The 24,747-nt window shown below is 39.5% G+C and overlaps 1 protein-coding gene across 4 annotated transcripts in view; it reads right to left on the bottom strand.

Moving 5' to 3' along the window:
• The window catches only part of grhl1 (grainyhead-like transcription factor 1), a 120,446-nt gene that overhangs the window by 7,900 nt on the left and 87,799 nt on the right, over positions 1-24,747 (bottom strand). For all 4 annotated transcript variants that reach the window (XM_060853405.1, XM_060853413.1, XM_060853422.1 and 1 more), the window contains 6 exons: positions 15,914-16,072; positions 12,486-12,573; positions 10,419-10,546; positions 8,776-8,813; positions 3,729-3,814; positions 1,413-1,498 (listed from right to left, as the gene is read on the bottom strand). In XM_060853405.1, the coding sequence (XP_060709388.1) occupies positions 1,413-1,498; positions 3,729-3,814; positions 8,776-8,813; positions 10,419-10,546; positions 12,486-12,573; positions 15,914-16,072 (585 nt within the window). The remainder of the gene's footprint in view (positions 1-1,412; positions 1,499-3,728; positions 3,815-8,775; positions 8,814-10,418; positions 10,547-12,485; positions 12,574-15,913; positions 16,073-24,747) is intronic.

Below are 24,747 nucleotides of genomic sequence, written 5' to 3'. Positions count from 1 at the left end.
TAGGTGGGACTAGTTTAGTTTGGGATTATGCTCAGCATGGACTGGTTGGACTGAAGGGTCTGTTTCCATGCTGTATGACCCTATGTCTCTATATATTATTGTCTTACAAAAGAGATTGCAAAATATGCTTCCACCATTCTTCCATACTGTACATTTTGCATCATCATCACTCACAATGCAAAAGAAATTCTTCTGGTTTCTGTTGCCAATTATCACAGATCTGTGCACACAGGATACTAACCTGCTGCTGACAGAAACAACTCCTCTTTCCACCTTCTATTTAAGGACATCTCCATTTTGAATATCTTCATTAAACCTCTCCTCAACTTCTGTTCTTAGGAATAAAATCCTAATTTCTCTCCTTTGTCCGCATAACTGAAGTCCCTAATCCTATTTGAATAAATTGCCTCTGCACTCTCTTCAAGATATTTATATCCAGAGGTGCCCAAAGGTGGAAACAACATTCACACAGGAGCTTTACAAAAAAATAGATTTAAAAGGTTACCATAATTTCCTGTTTTCTTTTTAGTTTTGCCTTATAAATGGTGCAAAGGATCCAAATAGGCTTTTTTTTTAAAAAGACATGACTTTTCCCATCGCATTACAAGACCTCTGTATGTGAATGCTCACATTTCTGTTCTTTCACTCCTTCAAAATTGCGCATTTCTTTCTTCTTCCTATCAAAGTGTATCAGAATGCAACACTTCTGTGCATTAAATTTCATCTGTCAGGTATCTATATCACTCGTCTGCTTGCCCACATTATGCTATTATCTTATTTTTTACTGTTTACCATTTTTCCAAGGTTTGATTCACTGACTAATGTTGAAAGTATGCTCCCTATAGACATCATGGTTCTAGTCATGTTCATGGATAAATATTTTAGACAGTGGAATTCGCATAGTGACTCCACTCCAACCCCTCCTCCCCTCCCTTCCCCAATCCCACGTGGTTCATTCAGAAATAAATGAATTTGAACTTAGTTGAGATAGGAGTAAGTATGTTGCAATCAGCCACCTCAGTGCTGAAGTTGGGAAAGTTTTTGATGCTGCACTTCTTCAGCTTATGTTTTCATTTAAGTCATGATTATTAAATGTTTTTGAAATATGTGGGAGTCCTCCCACAATTCAATTGTTTCCCTTCTTTCATTGGGGAGCATGACATACAGTGAGACAAAGGAAGCTTGATTCTGTTTCCTATCTTGAAGGGGAATTATTTACATACGCCTGCTAAAATCTTTTCTGTGGATACTGAGCATTACAGAATCATCTGCTACAAAAATGCTGCAAAGGGTCTCTTTAAACTCCAGAAATGACAAAGATCCACATTCTGTATTTACAGTGCAGATGAAATAATAAAGAAAAGTTATTAGATATCAGAAGAGATATTTTAGAACCTTTTTTCTTTACTTACTGCCTCCATTAGGCCTTTTAGAGAAGGAGTTTTCAACATTAGTGCATCAAACACCTCTTCGCATTCCTTCCTGACGTAAAGCAAAACTGAAAACAGAACAGTAAGATTCTGAATACAAACTGAAAAAGACAAAGAGACCTTCCAGTCATTTGTAATGACTTCTCTAAAGTTAACTTAAATGCAATAACTTGGGTCTTTTTTTTGAAAAGTTTATCATTGAAGACTCAGATTTGTCTGCAGCATTCAATTAGCCATGTTACCACTGATGCCACATCTCGGTTATCAACAAGCCTAAGTCGATGCTCTACATTAACAGGAAACTAGAGTTAATCTGACTGACTAAGTAATTGAGAATTAGCATTGAAATTGAAAGAAAGTCTTATAGTTTTGAACTTTCCACTGTTCATCCTCTGGGCCAGTGCTGAATCCAGTTTGTCTATTAGTGGTTATCAATACAGTACTTATGCACAAAAATTTAGAAACATACTGCACACTGTGCCAAATGCCCCTTGCTCATTGTGCTGCTAGCTATTAACATTTAACAAATAACAATGATTATACGAGAGGCTGCTTTCACATGGGTGCATGAACTTTTTGTCTGTTGAAGGCCAGAACTACTCCATGTGACAAATTGTAAAGTATTGCTGGAATTATGTGTAATTTATGCACTCAAATGTTATTAGAACAAATTATCCTGTGCATTAACAAAATGTACAGCATGAAAATGAAGATGTTCTCCAAAAAGTAACATACAATCTGGATCCAGCTTTTCAACAAATTATTTTGTTTTTTTTCTGAACCTTGGCTTCAAAGTAATTTTTACAGACAGAAAATGAACATATTTTTCATTTTAAGGTGAAATAGAAAATCAAATGAAGAAGTCCTTTGGTCTAGTATTTCATTTTTAATATTTTGATTGCATTATTTTTTCTAGTGTCACTCTGGCTAGACATGGTACCCATCCAGTGATCTTTTATTATCACCTTTCACATCACTATCTCTCCAGCAATGCTGGAACCCTTGAATAGAAACTTTTTACAAGTGCCTAATTTTGGAAGGTGGAACAGCACCGAGATTGAATTGAACCAACACCAAAGCATTAATCAATGGACATTACAGACGTACTTTCACGACAGAATGGTAGATTTTACTACTTTGTCAGTGTCAGGAATTAACAACAATACCCCAACTCAAAGTCGCAAGCTCTCAACTGCAGGAGTTTGCAAGTGGAACTAACCTGGGAAATTCACCAGTCTGCCTGACTCCAGAATTGGGCCATCAGAAAGTACCAGTCTGGCCAATGAAGCTATCAGTGCTGACATATGGCACAGGAATTCAGGAATGCATGAAAAAGCCAAGTCAAATGAAGATAATAAAACAAATAATAAAGGAAATTGGACCATACACAATTAGCATTAGCAAATAAAACGTTTGAGAAATAGCTGTAGAGATTGTGCCAAACAAAGTGAAGGATGAAGGAATATCTTTAGTGGCTTGCACTTTCCATACACCAGTGTGTTAAGGGGACTGTTTACACCCACATCAGGTTGAAACTTCATGCCACGAGTTTTACTTCTCAGTCCATCAGATAATAGTGATTATATATGATACTCACAAATTCACAAAAAGTACCTTTTATTCTTTATATAGGAACCAAGAATAAACAAAAATCAGCTACTTGCTAGAAGTGATTGGATTTTAGATCATTAAAAACTCCCAACTGAACATGACTAGATAGAAATGGTCCTTTCTTTGACGTTACCACTTTTGCTTCTTCCTCAAATCTCCTACCCTTTCATTATATTGGATCCACATACTCTTGTCATTAAGCTGGGATTCTTGTTACACAAGAACGTAAAAGACATATTACATCACAACGATTTATCTCCCTCGCTATAAGAAATTTAATTCAAATTCTACTTAATACAGCCAATTGAGTTTCTGAACCCACAGGAAAATAGATCTCAAACTGTGCTCTTCAACCTCCCAAATGAATTAAATTTCATCCTAGCCAACTTTTTGTGGCATGCTTGATTTTTTTTTGAAGCTAAAAGGATGTCTAGACCTCCTTCCCTCAACCAACATATGGCAAAAAATAACGTTCACTATGGTAAATCCTCCCATTGCACGCCAACACAAACAAATATCACTATGTAGTGGAAGCCTTTTTCATCTTCCCAAACATTACTTTTACATGATCTACAGAAAATTCACATAGCTGTCTCTTCTTCCCCCTCCCTAATACTATTCTTGTTGGAATACTGGAGCTAAACTCTTAGTGTGGCTCCACATCTCCAGTCTACCAGAAATATTTACCTTTATTTGGTTCTTCTATCCTGAGGATCTTACTGGGTGAAACAAAATCATCTTCAGGCAGGAACGACAGCCTTTTGAGCCCTGATCTGAAAGATTAGTTGCATGTTCAGAAGTCCAGCGGTAAATTGCTACTCATTTAAAGTTTCCTAAAGAATTACATTTACTTTTATGGGTTATCAAAATTGCAATTTTCATAGTTTGGGATGTATAAAAACATTGAAGTCGTGGGTTCGCTCGCTGAGCTGCTGTGTTTTTCTGCAAATGTTTCGCTAGGTGACATCATCAATGCATCTTTGCCAAGGTGTTAGAGCTCTGTCCCCACCTGGTATTTATATGCCTCTGTTTGTTGCTACTTCCAGTTCTGTATCTGAGTGGTTTGTATACGGGGTCCAGTTCAATGTATCTAATGATTGAATTCCGGTTGGAGTGCCAGGCTTCAAGGAATTCTCTGATATGTAATCTTTGCCCAAAAACACACTGGCTCAGTGAGCGAATCCACAACTTCATTCACAACCCGAGCGGATTGCTGAAAATTGATTACAAATGGCATGTGTGTATGCACAGTCATAAAAGGCATTCAAAGAACTGGGAGTGATGCTACACGATGCGAAAAATGGTAAAATATGGTGACAGTTGTAAAAGATGGCATAGGATTGATACATGAGCCATTTCTAATGCTCTCAAAGGTTCATATTAGCCTGGCCCTGCCTGAGACTTTGCTCAAATTCACAGTTGGTTTGACGTTCAGGCATACCCTGCATCCTTGGTTCAGCCTTCCTTCTGAATTGTGGACCTAAAAATGCACTCAGTACTATTAGCTTGGCCCTTCAGAAATTACTTTTTCCAGTTCACCTTTGGCCAATACAGACACATTTCAAGAACAAAGCTGAAAATGTGTTGCTGGAAAAGCACAGCAGGTCAGGCAGCATCCAAGGAGCAGGAGAATCGACGGTTTGGGCATGAGCCCTTCTTCAGGAAATCCTGAAGTGGGGTTCATGCCCGAAACGTTGATTCTCCTGCTCCTTGGATGCTGCCTGACCTGCTGTGCTTTTCCAGCAACACATTTTCAGCTCTGATCTCCAGCATCTGCAGTCCTCACTTTCTCCTTGCATATAGAGAACAGCAAGAAGCAAAAATATCTTAAACCAGAAATGTCTTTGGTGTTGGTAATCTGAGCTACTGGAAAAACCCAGTGGGTAGAAGTGACTATTACTTCAAGATGAACAGTTGCTTTTTCATGGTCACCTGTGTCACCAGTAAAGTACCATTCAAGGAAGCAATGTGTATGGCAGAGAGGACAGCCCCTATCTAATAAATATGAATATAGAGCAGAGGTTGGTAATAACTTCTTAGTTATAGAAATTGGAGTAAAGTTATAAACTTTGCAGTTTTAATGTTAGTATCTATTGGAAAATGTTTGTACCACTTACTATCATCAGCAATATCTAGCACGTCATATAGTAAACTGAGTTTGTATAAATGGCAGAGTTAGAATACATGTCAATTATGTACATGAAGATTAGTCTTCATGAATAGATGGTTAAAAAAAAATCCAAGAATGTTAGGGTGCTAGTAAGAGGATTAGATCATATACAGTGTGGAAACAGGCCCTTCGGCCCAACCAGTCCACACCAACCCGTCGAAGAGTAACCTACCTAGACCCATTTCCCTCTGACTAATGCACCTAACTCTATGAGCAATTTAGCATGGCCAATTCACCTGACCTGCACATCTTTGGACCGTGGGAGGAAACCGGAGCAAACCCACACAGACACAGGGAGAATGTGCAAACTCTGCACAGACAGTCACCCGAGGCTGGAATTGAACCTGGGATCCTGGTGCTGTGAGGCTGCAGTGCTAACCACTGAGCCACCATTCAATATGCTCATGCTTATCTGTGGCTTTGACTCCGTCTTCAACCCCCAATTTAGTTAAGCACCCATGTACAGTCTTTAATGCAAGTAAACCTTTTCTTACATATTGAAATTAAAACTGCACACAGCGTTCCAGGCATGGCCTCACCTATACAACTAGCAACTTATTTACTCCTGAATTCTAATTCCCTGCAATACAGACTAATGTGAATCCCCTTGCAATACAGGCAAAAGTTCCTTATATGCGCTCATTTTAACCTCAGCGAACATCAAATTTACACATCTTAAGCCTTTTAAACCATATTCTACTCTTCTATTCTTACAACCAAAGACACCATCTCCACACTTCCTTATGTTATACTCCATCTACCCTCTTGTTTAACTTGCCTTTGGTTCTTTGCAGCCAGTGGCCTCTGAACAGTTTACATTCCCAGCTAGCTTCACATCATCAGCAAACCTAGATACATCGCGCTCTCTCTCATCATCTAAGTCATTAATAAGAATCGCAAATTATAACTATTTTAAAAAATAGGATTGTCTAATGCAAGTATAAAAAGAAATTGCTGGTGCAGGTGGTCACCATTGGAAAAGTCATCAGCAATCAACACAAACAGTGAATACGGCTTCAAGTTCCACATATCTTTGCAATACAGCCATATCCTGCTTGAATATTGTGGCAGTTATTAGGTAGTAGTAGTTAAACATACATTTCTCTAACTAAATAATGAGGCCCACTGCTGAGAGCATAACATGTTGCAGCTGAAAAGTAGGGTGGGAGGTCAACTTTCACAGTAAGTAAATGTAAAAGCACAATTCCTGAGCCTGCAAAAATGAGGTGGTCTGACACATGGCTTGACGTTTGCACTGTGATTTACTGCTTCTATTATGGAAAAACATGTTTTATCTTTCCAAATGGTCCCTAAGTGCGAGAGGTTTCTTTACAAAGTGATAGCATCACTAAGTATTTTGGACAAACATGGGAAGAAGGAAACTCAAGAGACTATTGCTTAGATAATTGAATCATTGAGGAAACTTGTCATGTAAAGTTTTTGTCCAGTTACAATTAAAGTAGGAGAACTTTCTACTGAATATCTTACTGTTTTAAAGCAACTCCTCTCAACGACTGCTTTTGCTAATTGCTGCATCTGTCATACAGACCAAAAAGCCAAACAAATTGTCAACCTTGCTTTCCTAGTTCTCAATTCTTTTTCTCTTTTGTGTGAATGTAAGAGTTTAAGAACAGCCTACAGCTTTACAACTCTGCTGCACCACTTGCTTGATTGGCAACATTTGGAAATAAAATCTAAACCTGTTTATCTAGTTCCAGATACATGATCAGAATGAAAAATAGAGAAGATTCAGTATAAATGTTTCAAACATTGCAATGCCCACTTTTAAGTACAATATTCCTACATCTTTAAATCAGCATCACAAATAAGAAGTACTTAAATTTGCAAACAGTTAGAAGACTGAAAAGGAGAAAATTAGGTTATGATCTTCATAAAACTGCTTGGTAAACCTGTTAGGGGTACTTGTGCATTGCTCCAATTCTATCTGATCTGCACTATAATCCTCAGCCAGTGCTCAATCTATACTATTTTTAATCCTTTCAATGTTCCCTTTTTTTCTCCGACATGATTGCTAGGAGCATTGATTCATGCTGGGGCAGGTTTCTGTAAGAGCTATTAATTAAGGTAATGGTTTTGGATGGGTTAATGGTGGAGAGTGTCTTAAGGTTCACTCATTCTAACAATGTCACACAGTTTTGGGTGGAAAAAAAGGAACATCTAGCTTGAGATCTCAATAAACAGAGAGGTGTCATTTGTGACTCCTGATAACGTTCTATATTTTCGTCAGCATGTTCAGACATGCTATGGCACACATCTGAGGCAGTTAGGTCTTGAGCCTGTAGCTTCGAGTTCAGAGGTAGGAGCACTATCACTGTATCTCAAGATCCATTCCTGATAGTTTTAGTTTTTGATTTTAACTAGCCAATAGAACTTGTACCAATTACTATCACACAATAAACTACATCTTAAGAAAATTACCTTTTCTTATTAAGACTCACTAGCGGTTCATCCACTGCCACTGTTATAGTCACAGAGATGTACAGTACGGAAACAGACCCTTCGGTCCAACTCATCCATGCCAACTAGATGCCATAAATAAATCTAGTCCCATTTACCAGCATTTGACCCATATCCTTCTAAATCCTTCCTGTTCATACACCCATTCAGCACTGACTTTGTCTCTCTTCCTCCTTTTTAAAGTGCTGTTGTTTTGATCTTTTGCTTTCCCAAAATTCCAAAACAATGCAACAGATTATAAAACAGCAATTAGTATTCCCAGAAATCAGCTCCAACACTGAAAATACCTCAAAAATAAAAGAAGAGCTCTTTCAACCACAGATTTTCCATGCCCACCATCTTGGATTACCCAGAAACCTTTAACCAATTAAGCTCTTTGATCCAGTGCTGAAAGGAGGATTGGTGACAGCATTCCACCCCAGCCATTAGCTGGTATACACCAAATTCCAAATGTACACAGCAAATACAACATGTACACAGCAAATACCACATGTACACAGCAAATACAACATGTACTCAGCAAATACAACATGTTAGCTGGTAGCATGGTGTAAAGTACACAGATGTAATAAAAGATATTTTAGTTACGTTGCTTAATTAGGAAGGATTTTTAAAATTTGATGCATTTGTTGTCTGCTAAGCAATGTATCAGATTTAAAACAGAGATGAGGAGAAATTCCTTCTCTCAAAAGAATCATGAATCTGTGGAATTCACTGCCTCAGAATGCCAGTGTATGAAGTAAATTTAAGGAGGAGATACACAGATTTGTAATGAGTAATGGGGTGAAGGGTTACAAAGAGTGGGAAGGAAAGTGGAGTTGAGACTGAGATGAGATCAGCCATGATCACATTAAATGGTGGAGCAAAGTTGAGGGGATGCAGCTTCTAGTTCTTAAGCTGCTTCGTTTAATCTATGTTGAAGTTAGCTTGTTACCAAGTCTGAAAATTGGGAAATATTTTCTTTGGTTATTTTGGTCAGTTGGGATAATATCTCTTAAAGTTATGGGTCCCTTCAAGGATCATTACAATACTGGCATGAAGTTTAAAATTTAAAAAGGATCAAAATTAAACAAAGATCAAACCTACCCCTCGCCTTCAAGCTCATCAGCTCCAACAGGGAATCCCTGTGAAAAGACAGAGTTGAAGACAAAATCACAACTGTAAGAAATTTAATGTCAATATGCCTACTTCCACCAAACAATCCATAACTGAACAATTAACTAAATAAAAGATTGACGAGATTGCAATAACCACAGCCTACAACATAGTACCTTTAACATAAAAAAAACCTGAGGTATTTCACAGCAGCGTTATAAAAACAGTAAATTACAAAGAGTAATTAGGTTAGATAGCAAAGCATTTGGGTAACAAGATACATGTTAAGCAGTTCAGTAGAGAGAAAAAAAATGAAGAGGTGTAGAAACAAAATCCTAGATCTTAGTCCTAAGCCATTGAACATACTGTTCCAATGGTGAAGTATTTAATATTGGGGATATTTAAATGGCTGGTGTTGGAAGAGCAATGAGATCTTGAAGCATTGTAGGCTTGGGGGATAATCTAAGGCTATGGAGGAACTTGAAAACAAAGGTGAGAATTCTAAAGTGGAGGTATTACTTCACTGGGAGATAAAATAGGTAAGCAAGCACTGGATTGGTTGGGTAAGTTTTAGATGACCTCAATGTTATGGACATTAGAAACTGATCCACAGTATTTTGGAGGAGTGATGCCCAGCAGTGGCAAAAGTTAATGAAGGTATAAGCAGCAGATAAGAAGAGTAGTGGAGTTGAGGTGGGGGAAATGTGGAGGTGCTAATTGACAGTTCTCATGATGGCATGGGTGTGTGTTCCAAGCTCATCTCAAGATTAAAAAACACCAAAACTGCAAACAATCTTATCGATCTTAAACAGTTGCTCCAGAGATGAATGGAATCAATGGCTGGGAAATGGATTCTGTTGGGGGTATTGAAGATAATGAGTTTGACTTTTCCAATATTTAGCTAGAGGAAATTTCTATTTATCCAATACCAGATCTCTGATAACCTGTTTGCAAATTTAGAGAATTGGGAGAGTTCAGAAACATTGAAGCGAGTTAAGGCTGGATACTATCAGCATTTATGTGGAAATTGTTGCTGTCTATTCAAATGATGTTGCTAAGGGGCTACATGCAGATAACATTAGGTTGATTTGAGAAGTGGACTTCAACTGATTTTAAGCGCCCTCAAAGTAGTGTAAATAAATTATGTAGTTTTAGACAAAAGAATTTTCTTTTTACATTTGAGAATATCACATAAAACAGAATACTGGATCAATTAAAAATGGCAAATTCTACATACAAATATTAATTGTGAGCAATATTTATAGATGAAACATGGACCACTAACATTCAACTCTTCTTTTATCAGAAACATATTGTTTATACCCCATTACAGAGAGAGAATGTTCAGAAGCAATTCTGTGCCATTATGTTGTTCATGTTGTTCAGAGCTCTGGGAAAACCAACTGAAACTCCTATAGATTCCTGTCCCAATGCCCATTTCAGCAGGGACCCCATTTTTAGAGAACTTTATCCTATGTTTCAAAAGTAAGGTGTGCTGTGGTGTGGTCAGGTAATGCATTGTGTTAGTACAGTGCTAGAATTGCTTCATTCTGGTGTAGTGCAGAAAACCACCACAGAACCGTACAGAAGAGACCCATCAAATAAGCTTATATCAAGCTGAAGGTGAGACGTACATGAACAGCTCGTTGCTGGACATCAGGGATGAAAAGAACTGGTTGAGTGACGAGGTCAGGAATGGACTTGAAGATCGTGGCCTCCACCTGCTTGAAGTTGGGGATCAGCTGTAATTTTTGGTCCTGGACTGAAAATAGGAATCACAGAATGAGAACATTAAAAAAGGATTGTGCAACGGCTGAAGTGATGATTTGCAATGTTTTAGATTCGATCCATTATCTATTGAAAGTGACAGTGGTTGAATGTTTTAAAAATATAAAATCAACTGGCAAATTTGAAGTCTTCATGATTAAGTATTAGCTACTGCCATTCCATGATCATAACTGATCATTACTCAAACGTTAGGCAAAACTGAGGACTGCTGAAGGGCTTTTGCCTGAAACGTTGATTTTCCTGCTCCTCAGATGCTGCCTCACCTTCTGTACTTTTCCAGCACCACTCTAACCATTACTCTAAAGTTGGTTAGTGATAAGATTGTATCTGTAAAAGGACTTCTTATAAATAATAGGAATTTCCTTATCTTTGGACCATCACATTTTTGAAACTTATGTACAAGAATTGAAATGCCAGCTACACTCATCACTTATACAATAACCCCCATAAATGAAATATTCAAAATCACTAATTATTCCAAATTGTACGGAAACCAAAGATATCAGGAGAGCTTTAACAGACAAAAGGAGGTGGTCTGGGTGTGATCAGGGAAGTAAATCCCCACCAAGAAATGACATCGGATCAGAATTCTGAAAATATCCCATCCACTTCCATGTTTCATCCAGAGAAATTTGAAGACAAGTGGGGAACTTCTATGCAGCTTTCGATTAAGTCATTTAAGTATTTTAAGTAGTAATTACAAGTAGTTCTTCTATGACGCGATGGTTGCATTCATGTACAACATTGCATTACAGAAAAGTTGCACATAAAGTGTTGGTGATGTAATCACATTGTAGCCAACAGACCTTTTCAGTTCGACAATGGTGTTACAGCGAATTCACGTTAACAAAATGCGTGTTATAGCAGAACGACCTGTAATTACTATTTTAACCGAGGGTTCAGGTCTAACAGCCTCTGCACCTCTCCAATAAGCTTTCAATGACTTGTCAGGCTCACTGAAGTGACTGCACAGTGGAAAGAACTTCTTTAGTGGAACTGACAAGCTGGGAAATTTCCGAGCAATGAAACTGAAGAACTCTAGTCCTGGCCATGAGAGGGGTTGCTGTTCACAGCACTCCTTCTCAATGCATGACCGACTGCTGATTGTCAACTTCTTGTAAGTCACTTCCTCTGTAAAAGCACTTCACTAATCTTCAGCTTATTCTCCACCACTGACCTTCATGACAGTAGCTTATTCAGGCTTTACCTTTTGAAACAGCAGGAGAAGCACTAACAGGAATTTTCTCAGCCATATGCACATGGCAGTGGTCACATAGATCCAAGTGAAAGGAGGTGAAACTCCAGTCACAAGGTCCACGGACAGGGAACCAATTTTCATGTTATGTCTAAACACCAATGCTCCAGGAGGTAGAGATTAATTTGGGGCAGCCTTTCCAGGTCTCCTCTCCATCACTGAGGGGCTGGGCCTCAAAAGCCCAAATGCTGGGGAGCCTGTATAACTCACAATGCGGTACCTTAAATTCGAAACTTTTGCTTCAACAAATTTGACATGGCATCACGCCCTCCTCTCTGATAAGCCCCAAGTGTGGTGACTGGCTGTTAATGTTGTTCAGGGCTCAGGGAAAACCAACTGAACCTCCTATAGATTCCTGCCCCAATGCCCATTTCAGCAGGGACCCCATTTTTAGGGAACTTTATCCTATGTTTCAAAGACTTGAAAAATGCAGCAAATCTAAATAATATTAATTTGAAAAAAGGTATTCACAAAATTCACTGGATTTTGTTATCAGAATGCTGATAAATGTCACTCTTTTTAAAACAAAAATCAAAATTAAATTAATCTCTACATTAATCAGTAATGTCAAAAATCTGTCAGCAGATGCAACATCAATTTTTATAATATTTACACATAGTCTGCAGGTTTTGTATTCTTTATATACTTAAGTACTCACAGGTATTTAAATGAGAACTGCCATCATTAGATTTGGACTTTTTACGAGATTGCTTTCGCTCCTCATCACGTATCTTGCGTTCAGCACCCTGCATAATCAATGTCAGGTGGAAGAAAATGCATAATTTTATTCCAAAGATTAATTGCATTAGAGAAAACAAGCATTCCATCACGATGTCTGTATAACCTGACCATCAGTATTACTCCTTGTATATGTCCCTTATCAGGGGTTCGGTCAGCAACACCATTAACACAGCACAATGAAGGAACCTTTATCCCACTGGAGATATTTGTAACTAAGTACTGGCTAAGTTTTCATTGCATGAGAGTCCCTAGCATTGTAGTAGTTGGCAAAATATTACACCAGCAAGCAAATAAGAAGGCAGTATACCCATGTCATGTACTGTAATAATATTCGATGCTCGCATTGAGAAATCTAGCTCTAGATTACTGAACACTTTCAAAGAAACTTGGGGAGAGGGAAGTGACCCACTTTTGTGGTATGTCTAAGGACAAAGCAAAGGCACTAGTTGGTGAATACCTTAATCAAATGGGAGAAAACGTAACTTTGGACACCAATGTAAGATGGGTGCGATCGGATCAGCCGCACATTTTACCCCTCACCATTTCTGCATTTCTATTGACTCCAATCAACCTAAAGAATGACTATCATATTCAGCTTTGAGCTGGGAGCTGATGGTTTGTGTAGCTTGCTGCTATTAATCGTCCTTTCTAAAATTATTTTTAAATCAATCTGTTCAAACACATTATGGCACATTTCCATGACAATTGGAACTTGAATGCGGCTCTTCTGGCCCAGAGTCAGGGACACTACCACTATGCCACAAGAGCCTCTAAAGGCTTGTCTAATTATTAGGGGTAGAAGATGGACCACTTGAGTTAATTGTCTTGTATAACAAAGAGCAATATATCGCAAGAAGCAATGGGTACAATTAACATCGCCATCTGGCATAACTGCAATTTACGCCACACACACTCACGACTGTGGCCAAATTCAGCTCTAATTCCATTCACAAACTTGCTGATGACACCAGTGTAGTGGGTCGGACCTCAAACAACGACCAGGAAAGGGATAGGCTGACTAGTGGCATGGGGTAAAGACAACAATCTCTCCCTTAATATCAGTAAAATGAAGGAGCTGGTCATCAACTTCAGGAAGTGAAGTGGAGAACACGCCCCTGTCTGTATCAGTGGTACTGAGGCGGTCAAGAGCTTCACATTCCCAGGAGTAAATATCACCAACAATCGATACTGGTCCACCTGGGTTGGTGGTATAATCAAGCACAGTAGTTCTGGATGCTGCCAGAACTGCCGTACTTTTCCAGCACCACTCTAATCTAGACTCTGGTTTCCAGCATCTGCAGTCATTGTACCACCAGGTAAAAACAATCAAGAAAGCACACCAATGTCTTCACTTCCTCAGAGGGTGAAGGAAATTCAGCATGTCCAGATCCATCACAGCTTCCTATGACAATTGCTCTGCCCAAGGAAGCAAGAAGTTACAGGGAGTTGTGAACAGCCTTCCCTCCAGTGAGTTTGTCTGCATTTTCTGTTGTCTCGAGAAAACAGTTAACATAATCAATGACCCCTCCCAACTCGATTATACTCTCTTACACCGGGCAGAAGATACAAAAGTTTGAAAACATGTACCAAAACATTTAAGGACAGCTTTTTCTCCGCTGTTACCAGATTTTTGAACTGACCTCTCATATGTTAAGAGTTGATCTTCCTCTGTACCTTCTCTGTAACTGTAACACTATATTTTGCATTCTGGTCTATTACCCTGATGTCCTTATCCAAGATATGATTTGTCTGGTTAGCATGCAAAACAAATACTTTTCACTGTATCTCAGTACATGTGACAATAATAAATCAAATCAAATTAAACCAAATCAACCATCAGGAGCCAGTTATGTCAGATCCGACTCCATCAAAACCTTGTGCAAGATTAACTGATTATCCACCCAGTGACTGTATGGCAGCATCAGGTTTGGTGGTCCTAATACAACTTCAAAACCAAATTTACAATATTTTCAATGGGTAAAATTTTCTTCTAAATAATACCAAATTTGACTCTGAGGCTGTTACTCAAACAAGGTTGGCATTTACAGTCACAGAGTCATAGCGATGTACAGCATGGAAACAGACCCTTCGATCCAACCCTTCCATGCCGGCCAGATATCCCAACCTAATCTAGTCCCACTTGTCAGCACCTGGCCCATATCCCTCCAAATCTTTCCTATTCATATAGCCATCCAAATGCCTCTTAAACATTGCAATTGTACCAGCCTCCACCACTTCCTCTGGCAGCTCATTCCATACACATACCAGCCTCTGTATGAAGAAGTTGCCCCTTAGGTTTCTTTTATATCTTTCCCCTCTCACCCCTAAACCTATGCCCTCTAGTTCTGGACTCTCCCACCCAGGAAAAAGACTTTGCCTATTTACCCCTCATAATTTTGTAAACCTCTACAAGGTCACCTCTCAGCCTCCGAGGCTCCAGGGAAAACAGCCCCAGCCTGTTCAGCCTCTCCCTATAGCTCAAATCCTCCAAGCCTGGCAACATCCTTGTAAGTCTTTCCTGAACCCTTTCAAATTTCACAACATCTTTCCGATAGAAAGGAGACCAGAATTGCATGTAATATTCCGACAGTGGCCTAACCAATTGTGAACAATAAAGTGCATTTCTCATTCATTTTTCAAATATCTGAGAATATAAATATGATGAAAAGCCAATCTTCTCTTCGTAAACACCATACAACATTCTTTGTTACACACATCTGTGAGAAATGTGCACAAAGTTGTAACTGTGTAATCGACCCCTCATACTGTTCATTGGCTGCCCTGCTATTTGCAATACACTACACTTATTTTGTGCAAATCATTTAATATAAAAAAGATTTGCATTTATATTACACTTCTGACAACTTCAGGGCATCCCAAATTGCTTTACAGAAAATGAAGCACTTTTTTTTAGAAGTGTAGTCTCTGTTGTACAGGTACTTGAATCAATCCTGTCCCAAGAAAAAGAATTTTTGCAAAGTTAATGAAGCAACTTGTTTCATTTCAAGGAACAGAAGATAATGTTTTCCTAATTGGCCAATGTAATCCCAGGTACAAGGAGGATTGTGAACAAACTCTTGAGTGAACATTACATCTAAACCTCATAATCACAAAGTATAAAATGGTGGAGGATAAAATGCTGCTGCTCCATTAAAAAATGCAGTCATTTTTTCCTTACTGCTTGTATATGAGACCTATCACAAATTTATGTCTGTAGCATGTACCTTTACAGCAATTTAGCATTTTGAGCAAACTAGCTACATGATATTGTTTTACTTCACAATTTATTGTTTCAAAATATCACCACAAAAGGATAACATTAAGCCACCGAGACCACCAGCATACCTTGTCACAGAAAACTTTAATCTGACAATAGGCCCTGTGGATGGGTTTGTTGCTTCGAGTGTTGTAACTGTACGTATCAATCTGGATGTTCAATGGCAGCCCTTTGACTCCTTTTTGAGATGAGAAGTCTGTGCTCAGGCAGTTGACTGAGATGAAAATCTGTAACAGGAAGCAGTTATTGTAAGGTTTCTGACTAAGTTGATGACAAAGTAGTAAAGCAGTACAGTAGTTTGATCATCACGTAACTACATTAAATGTTGTAATGTAGCTTCAGTAATATAGGAAAGGAAAAGATTAATTTTGCATGGTTCCATTTCCAACACAGAGCTTCGTTAGGAGAGAGATTGCACTGACAAAAATTGTAACTCCAATTTTAAATCCAAGCTTGTGTGACTCTCTGCATTAGATTTCTATGTTATAAAATTAGACTTTGAATCTTTAGCTCAGATATGCAATGATTTTTCAACACACGTTAGATATTGACCTGCATGCTCCTTGGAAGAGTTAAATCACATTCTGTACTTACAGTCCTGCCTATGACAGAACTGAAAAACCTTGTGGATGAACTTCAGTACTGATGTGTTGCTGAGCACATAGAACGTACATTCCAACAACAGGCTGTTCAAATCTAACAGCATGCTCTTTTGGTTTCTTATAACAGGTAGACTACAGACTGAATTCAACCAGCATCCTCCCACAACACACTTAGAGTCTTAGAGTAATAGAGAGGTATAGCATAGAAACAGACCCTTCAGTCCAACTAGTCTGTGCTGATTAGATATTCTAAATTAACCTAGTTCCATTTGCCAGCATTTGGCCCATATTCCTTTAAACTCTTCCAATTGGTATACCCATCCAGATGTCTTTTAAATGTTACAAAGTCCAAAATAAAACATCTGCTATTAGTTGTGATTCTGCATTTGGGCAGGTAATAGCTATTTGACAATCAATTTAAGATAATCAATTCAGTTCTATTTGGGTCGGCACCTTTCATGTCTTGCACCTTTTTTAAACGATGTGAGGGAACCTGGGGAACAAACAGCTTCCCAATCCTTTCTTTTTCAAGATGTTTTGAACAATCAATTAGCATCCTTTTCTCTCGGAGTACAAATGATGGTGATAGTTTGAAATCTGGCCTTCTTGGTGATGAGTGCAAGAAAAAAGCCTTCAGCACCATGTCTTATCCCTTCAGCAACAAGTAAATGTATTAATTTTCCAAAAGAAAACACTTGCAACGACAGAGCATCTTCTCAAATCCTCAGGATGGACAACAGCATGTTACCGTCACAAGTTCATTTTGAGATGTCGTCACAGATTAGTGAGGCATGTCAGACAATTTGCACACAAGGTTTCACAAATGGTACGTAATATGAATATAGTCAGTTGAAAGTTGGGTGATGGAGGAATGTCACAAAGACCCAGGAAGATCTCCTTCCTCTCCTTCCAAACATGTCATGTGATCTTTTAAGTTAGCCTGAACTGGTCATTTCTCTTTACACTTTATTCTATCTGTCTCCTGTTTCCTATTTCAAGTGAAGAGATGACCTTCAGTTTCCATGCAACTTTTCCTCATCTCATTACGTACATCCGCATCATATTCTCAAACCTTGAAGTGAGGTTTGAATTTGAACCTTTTGACTATGAAAAAACAAAACATGATACTCTGAGAAATTTGCCATGATGCAGTCCAACCCACATATTTGCATTTTTCCAAACTATCTCAAAACCATGGAATCACATAGTCATACACCGTGGAAACAGACCCTTCGGTCCAACCAGTCCATGCTGATCATAATTCCAAACTAAATTAGTCCCACCTGCCTGCGCTTGGCTCATATCCCTCCAAACATGTCTTATTCACATACTGTACCCACATCTACATTTCCTCTGAAAGTTCATTCCACACACTAGTCTCTCACTGTGTAATAAAGTTGCCGCTAACGTCTTTTTCAAATCTTTCTCCTCTCACTTTAAAAATGCCCCCAGTCTTCAAATCCCCCATCCTAGGGAAAAGACACCGGCCATTGACTTTATTTATATCCTCTGAATTTTATAAACTTTCATAAGGTCAACCCTCAACCTCCTACACTCCAGTGAAAAACATCTATCAAACCTCTCCTTATATCTCAAATTTACCATTGCCAGCAACATCCTGGTAAATCTCTTCTGAACCCTCTCTAGTTTAATAATGATTTGGAGATGCCGGTGTTGGACTGGGGTGTACAAGTTAAAAATCACACAACACCAGGTTATAGTCCAACAGGTCTAATTGGAAGCACACGAGCTTTCAGAGCAACACTCCTTCATCAGGTGGTAGTGGAGGGCTCAGTCCTAACACACAGAATGTATAGCAAAAATTTACAGTGTGATGTAAATGGTGGTATCGATGTCCACACTCTGACACGTCTTGCTGTGCCCACACCGTGACAGGGCTATATGGAGTTGTCCCGAGAGCCAGGCAGCTTGCTACGAACAATGATCTGTTTGAGATTTGGCGGTTGTTTAAAGGCAAGTAGTGGAGGTGTGGGGAAGGTCTTGATGAGGTGCTCATCCTCATTGATAATGTGTTGCAGGTCACGATGAACGTGCCGTAATTTTTCAGCTCCTGGGAAATACTGAACAACGAAGGGTACCCTGTCGGTTGCAGCACATGTCTGTCTCCTGAGGAGGTAATTATGGTTCCTTGCTGTGGCACATTGGTGTACGATGCCCAACTCATCGACCGCCAGTTCCGATGTGCCACAGCAAGGAACCGTAATGACCTCCTCAGGAGACAGACACGTGCTGCAACCGACAGGGCACCCTTCGTTGTTCAGTATTTCCCAGGAGCTGAAAGATTACGGCATGTTCTTCGTGACCTGCAACACATTATCAATGAGGATGAGCACCTCATCAAGACCTTCCCCACGCCCCCATTACTTGCCTTTAAACAACCGCCAAACCTCAAATAGCTCGTTCGTAGCAAGCTGCCCAGCTCTCAGGACAATTCCATACAACCCTGTCACGGTAGGTGCTGCAAGACCTGTCAGTGTGTGGACATAGATACCACCTTTACACGTGGGGACACCTCCCACCTTGTACATGGCAGGTACTCATATGGCTCAGCCAACGTTGTCAATCTTATACGTTGCAGGCAAGGATGCCCGGAGGCATGGTACATTGGGGAAACCGAGCAAAGGCTACGACAACGGATGAATGGGCACCGCACAACAATCAACAGACAGGAGGGTTCCCTCCCAGTTGGGGACATTCAGCCTCGGACCTTCAGGTGACTATCCTCTAAGGTGGATTTCGGGACAGGCAGCAGAGGAAAGTGGCTGAGCAGAGGCTGATAGCTAAGTTCGGTCCCCATAGGGAGGGCCTCAACCGGGACCTTGGGTTCATGTCACATTACAGGTGACCACCATTGCACTACACACACACACAGTCTCACACACACACAGGCACTCCTATACACACATAAACACAGACACACATACACACAGACGCGCACACAGACACCCACACACACCCTTATAGACACATACACATCCCCTCACAGACTTAAGACACTCTGCACTCACTACACACACACACACATACACTTTCTCACACTCACAATCCCCAACCCAGACAGACAGACAGAGAGACACACACACACACACACACACACAGACATGCACACATATATTTTGCGGGGTGAATTTGAGCTTGCAGGGTTACATTGTACTTTGCTCAAAATCTGCATGCATTCATGTAGAACTCTGAGCTCAAAAACTGCATGAATTTATGTAAAACTCTGTTATCTCACTTTTTAGATTAGAACCAATCTAAACATCATGGCATAGACAGAGAACACAGGGGGCTAACACCTTCAACATATTGTCTAGCTATCACCATTGTTAACAGCTAACCCGAGAATGCAATGTTTTACACAAAAAAAGGTTTTGTGAATTACACATGAAAGAAGTGAAACCATCACTGTATTCTAACAGATGAAAGGCTTAACACACAATCAATTTTTCAATGTATAATTTCAATTACATCACATTGTAAATTTTTGCTAAAAATTCTGTGTGTTAGGACTGAGCCCTCCACTACCACCTGATGAAGGAGCGATGCTCCGAAAGCTAATGTGCTTCCAATTAAACGTGTTGGACTATAAGCTGGTGTTGTGTGATTTTTAGCTTAATAATGACTTTCCTCTAACAGGGTAACCAGCAGAGGCCTCACCAATGTCCTGAACAAACTCAACATGACGTCCTAATTCTTATACTCAAAAGTTGAACAATGAAGGCAAAAATGAAATTCCTTCTCAACCACCCCATCAACATGTGACACAAACTTCAGATAGTTATGAACTTGAACCCCTAGGTCTCTCTGTTCTACAACACTACCTAATTGTGTGTAGTCTTTGTTGTTAATCTGCTCAGCAAATGAACTCAGCTACCTCAGTTCCTGCTCCCAGGTGACCATTGTTTAATCTCAGAGTTTACTCTTGTCTCAGCATCATTCTTTCACCTGCTTCATTCCCTCAACCAGAACATCTAACTGGTAATGTGGAAAATTTCTCCACATCCACCTAGCAACGTAGACCATTATATTACATTTACCTTCAACATTAAGACAGCAAATGAACAAGTACAGTACCAAGGAGTCCTAGCAATGCTGATGTCGATGTAAAATATGAAGATAAAAAACTGGCTGCAGTCAGACCTGCTGCAAAGAGGAACAGTTTTTCGTGTAAGAAGCCAGTCAACCCAGTCCTGAGACATGATGTGGAGGAACTGGTGTTGGACTGGGGTGGACAAAGTTAATAATCACACAGCACCAGGTTACAGTCCAACAGGTTTGTTTAGAAGTAGTGGCTTTTGGAGCGCTGCTCCTTCATCAGGTGGTTGTGGAGTGTAAGATGATAAGACACAGAATTTATAGCAAAAGATTAGTGTCATACAGTGATCTATTGAACAAACCTGGATTGTAAACAGTGATGTACTGAACAATCCAGCATTGTACAATATATCACTGTATGACACTAATTGTTTGCTATAAATTCTGTGTCTTGTGATCTAACTCCACAATCATCTGATGAAGGAGCAGCGCTCCGAAAGCTATTGTTTCCAAATAAACCTGTTGGACTATAACTTGGTGTTGTGTGATTTTCATCTCTGTCCTGAGTCATCACTGCAAGAGTTTCTCAGCGAATTATCCTAAGTCCAAATATTTTAAGCTGCTCACCTACTGAACGTCCTTGAGGGACCAACATTAAAGTATGAACTACAGCTGTTCAGAAGATGGCCCAGTATCACCTTCTCAGGACAACTAGAGAATATCCAATAATAATGCAAAAATCTGAGAGAGGGAAATGCTGTGGAGCCCATTGCACTGGATGCAATCAGTCTACAGGTTTTTCAGCACCCATATCCTGAATGTGGTGGCTGAATAGCTCAGTGGTTAGCATTGCTGCCTCACAGTGCTAGGGACCCAGGTTCGATTCCAGCCTTGGGTGACTGTCTGTGTGCAGTTTGCACATTCTCCCTGTATCTGTGTGCTTTGGTTTCCTCCCACAATCAAAAGATGTGCATGTTAGGTGAATTGGCCATGCTAAACTGGATGTGTAGGCTAGGTGCATTAATTAGAGGATATTAGAGTAAGGGAATGGGTCTGGGTGGGTTACTTTTGGAGGGTCGGTGTGGACTTGTTGGGCTGAAGGACCTGTTTCCACGCTGTAGGTATTCTGTTCTAACTTAATAGGGCAGTTGCAGTACGTATAAAAATGAAATACAGGCTTTAAATCAGATCCTTCAAACATTCTGTGCACCATCTTTGCTGTCAGAGATAGTGGTGTGATAATTTTTTTTTAAAAAGCAGCCTTTATCTCTAAGCCAAGGTTAATTTCAGATAAAAGATGACAGCCAAAGGTAAAATTATTGCACAATTGTCATTTTACAACTTCACACTCCTAATTGCTTCTATTATATATGGAACAATACACCAGATAGTTAAAACATGCAACATGTTTTCACATATCTACCACAGGAAGGCCTCCTGTTGCCTTTCCTTTGCAGGATGTGGCGCCCTCTGCTGAATGCTGTGCAAATCCTTTTCTTTGTATCTGACAACATATTAGCAGGTCAAAACCTGATACAACCTTCAGGTGCACAGATCTCTCCCAAAACCGATTGCCGAAGTTCAGGCAGACTCAAAAATTGCACAGGGGTGCCAAAAGGCAATTGATTTTCCACAAACAGATATATTTCTCTTATTTTTGATTCCGAATTCCAATTAATAATAGCAGCTTTGTAATGAAATTGACTAAATGCACTCCAGTCAAAATGACAACATGAAAACCTACATATATTAAAAATAGTCTTGCATACTGTTAACTGGTTGGTATGTTAAACACTCGTGTAGATCGATAAACATAGAAATGATAATTTACTATCACTATAGGAAAGACATTGTAAAACTTGAATGAGTGGAGAAAAGATTTACAACGATGTTGCCAGGATTGGAGGGTTTGAGCTGTAGGAAGATGCTGAATAGGCTGGGGCTATTTTGCCTAGGCTTCGGGGTGACCTTATAGAGGTTTATAAAATCATGAGTGGCATTGAAACAGCGAATGGACAAGGTCATTTCCCCAGGGTAGGAGGGTTCGAAACTAGAGGGCATAGGTTTAAGGTGAGAGGGAAAAGATTTAAAAGGGACCTAAGGGGCAACATTTTCATGCAGTGGATGAATGGAATGAGCTGCAGAGTAAGTGGTGGAGGCTGATACAATTACAACATTTCAAAGGCATCTAGATGGGTATAGGAATAAGAAGTGTTTAGAGAGATCTGGACCAAATGCTGGCAAATGTGACTGGATTAATTTAGGATATCTGGTCAGCATGAGCAAGTTGGACTAAAGGGTCTGTTTCCCTGTTGTACACCTTTAATGACTCTATTAAGAAACTCATGTTCAGAATCCACACTTCCCACATTTTGATAACAATGCTGGACAAATTATCCTCTGCTATCAATTCAAACTTGGCCAACCCCTGCAAAACTAACATCTACACACAACTAATCTGCGTGAATAGGATCATTGTTGAGACCTAGAACGAGATAGCATCAGAACTCTGTCATGGATATGGTGCTGTGTCCATATAGTCATCAATAGCTTCATTATCTTAAGCTTGGAAATGTCCCAAAAACGTATAATCTTTGTCATGGTGTAATACATCATATTGTACAATTCAGTATCCTAAGTGTTTTGTTCTGATTTTTATGTCACCTGACTGACTAGCAACAAAAAACATTTACGCAAACATATTTTGTGCCCAAAATCTTGCAGTCCATTAATACTTACTTCTATGGCATACACTGTTCAATTTTACTAATGTTTGGTCAGTAGGAAATCACAGGTACCCTCTGAGTATTCTTTAAATTTTTTGGCAAAATACAGAGAAAGTTCATAAGCAAGCAGCAGCATTTCGAGACGTTTTTAGCCGAACTTAAAATACAAATGTTTAACACCTAAATGACAAATATTAATTTTTTAAAAGAAACAATGACTAAAAAAATACTGGAGCCAGTCTTTACCCTTTATACAATCAACATTGCCAGGATACACTGGTTAGAGACAAAAAAAACTGCAGATGCTGGAATCCAAGAGAGACAAGCAAAAGACTGGAAGAACACAGCAAGCCAGGCAGCTCAGAAGGTGCAGAAGTCAACGTTTCAGGTGTAACCCTTCTTCACTGGGTACCTCTGACTCAACTAAACTATGTAAGCTTGATTAAAATGCCAATAAGTGCCTTCATCTACATGATAATTAAATACAATGATTATACAATTAACAGAATGCAATTCGTATCATATTGTCTTCTTTTATTCATTTGCCAGAAACCACTCCTGTTTTTGTAACTTTAAAATAAAATATTCAACAGCTACAATTTGCATCTGTAAAGCCTCTTTAACTGTACAACAGAAGGTGCTTTTCACAGAGGCAAGCATAGAAACATCGTGGTAGTAAAAAGAAAGCTTGAGAAGGGGACTGACAGCATGGTTTAAAAGGTATGTTTTAAATAAGCCATCCAAAAAGAGGTTAGATAGGGATGTAATTTAAGGAAATAGTTGCAGAATGTGAGACCAAAGTGACGCCACTGAGACTGCAGTACAATGAGCGTATGAAGGAGATTGCTCAGTTAAGAAAGCTGATTTTATTAAAGGAGATGTAACCAAGGGCAAGATTTTCGAATTCATATTTGGAGGTAGGAAGCAAATAGAAGTTTCCAGGAACAATGAGGAAGGTGAGCATAATGAAATAAGGCAGGGAGTAGAGGTTAAGTCCAGAAGACAGACCGATATGAGGACTTCAGTGCCAATAGGCACAGAAAACAAGAGTGGAGATGGAAAATGGTGGAGGGGAAAATAAGTGCCATTGGTGTAGAGGATGTCTGATGGGATCTTTCTTAGCAGCTCTCCTAATCATTTTGTGTACCACCTGCAGTAGACTAAGGGAAACCTAGCTACACTGCATAAGTGAGGTCAGGACCAATCTTCCACCAAAGATGTCTGTGTGGAGTTTACACATTCTCCCCGTGTCTATCTTGGTTTCCTCCAGGTGCTGTGGTTTCCTCTCACAATCCAAAGATGTGCAGTTTATGTAAATTGGCCATGTTAAATTGCCCATAGTGTTCAGGGATGTGTAGGTTAGGTGCAATAGTCATGGGCAATGTAGAGTAATAGGGTAGAGGAATGGGTCTAGGTGGGTTACTCTTCAGAGGATCGATGTGGACTTGTTGGGCCAAAGGGCCTGATTCCACACTGTAGGGAATTCTAGGATTCTAGGATAGAGTTATCAAGAATGCA

The sequence above is a fragment of the Hemiscyllium ocellatum genome, chromosome 3 (genome assembly GCF_020745735.1).
Source record: "Hemiscyllium ocellatum isolate sHemOce1 chromosome 3, sHemOce1.pat.X.cur, whole genome shotgun sequence".
NCBI lineage: Eukaryota > Metazoa > Chordata > Chondrichthyes > Orectolobiformes > Hemiscylliidae > Hemiscyllium > Hemiscyllium ocellatum.
This window is presented reverse-complemented; position numbering and strand designations above follow the sequence as displayed.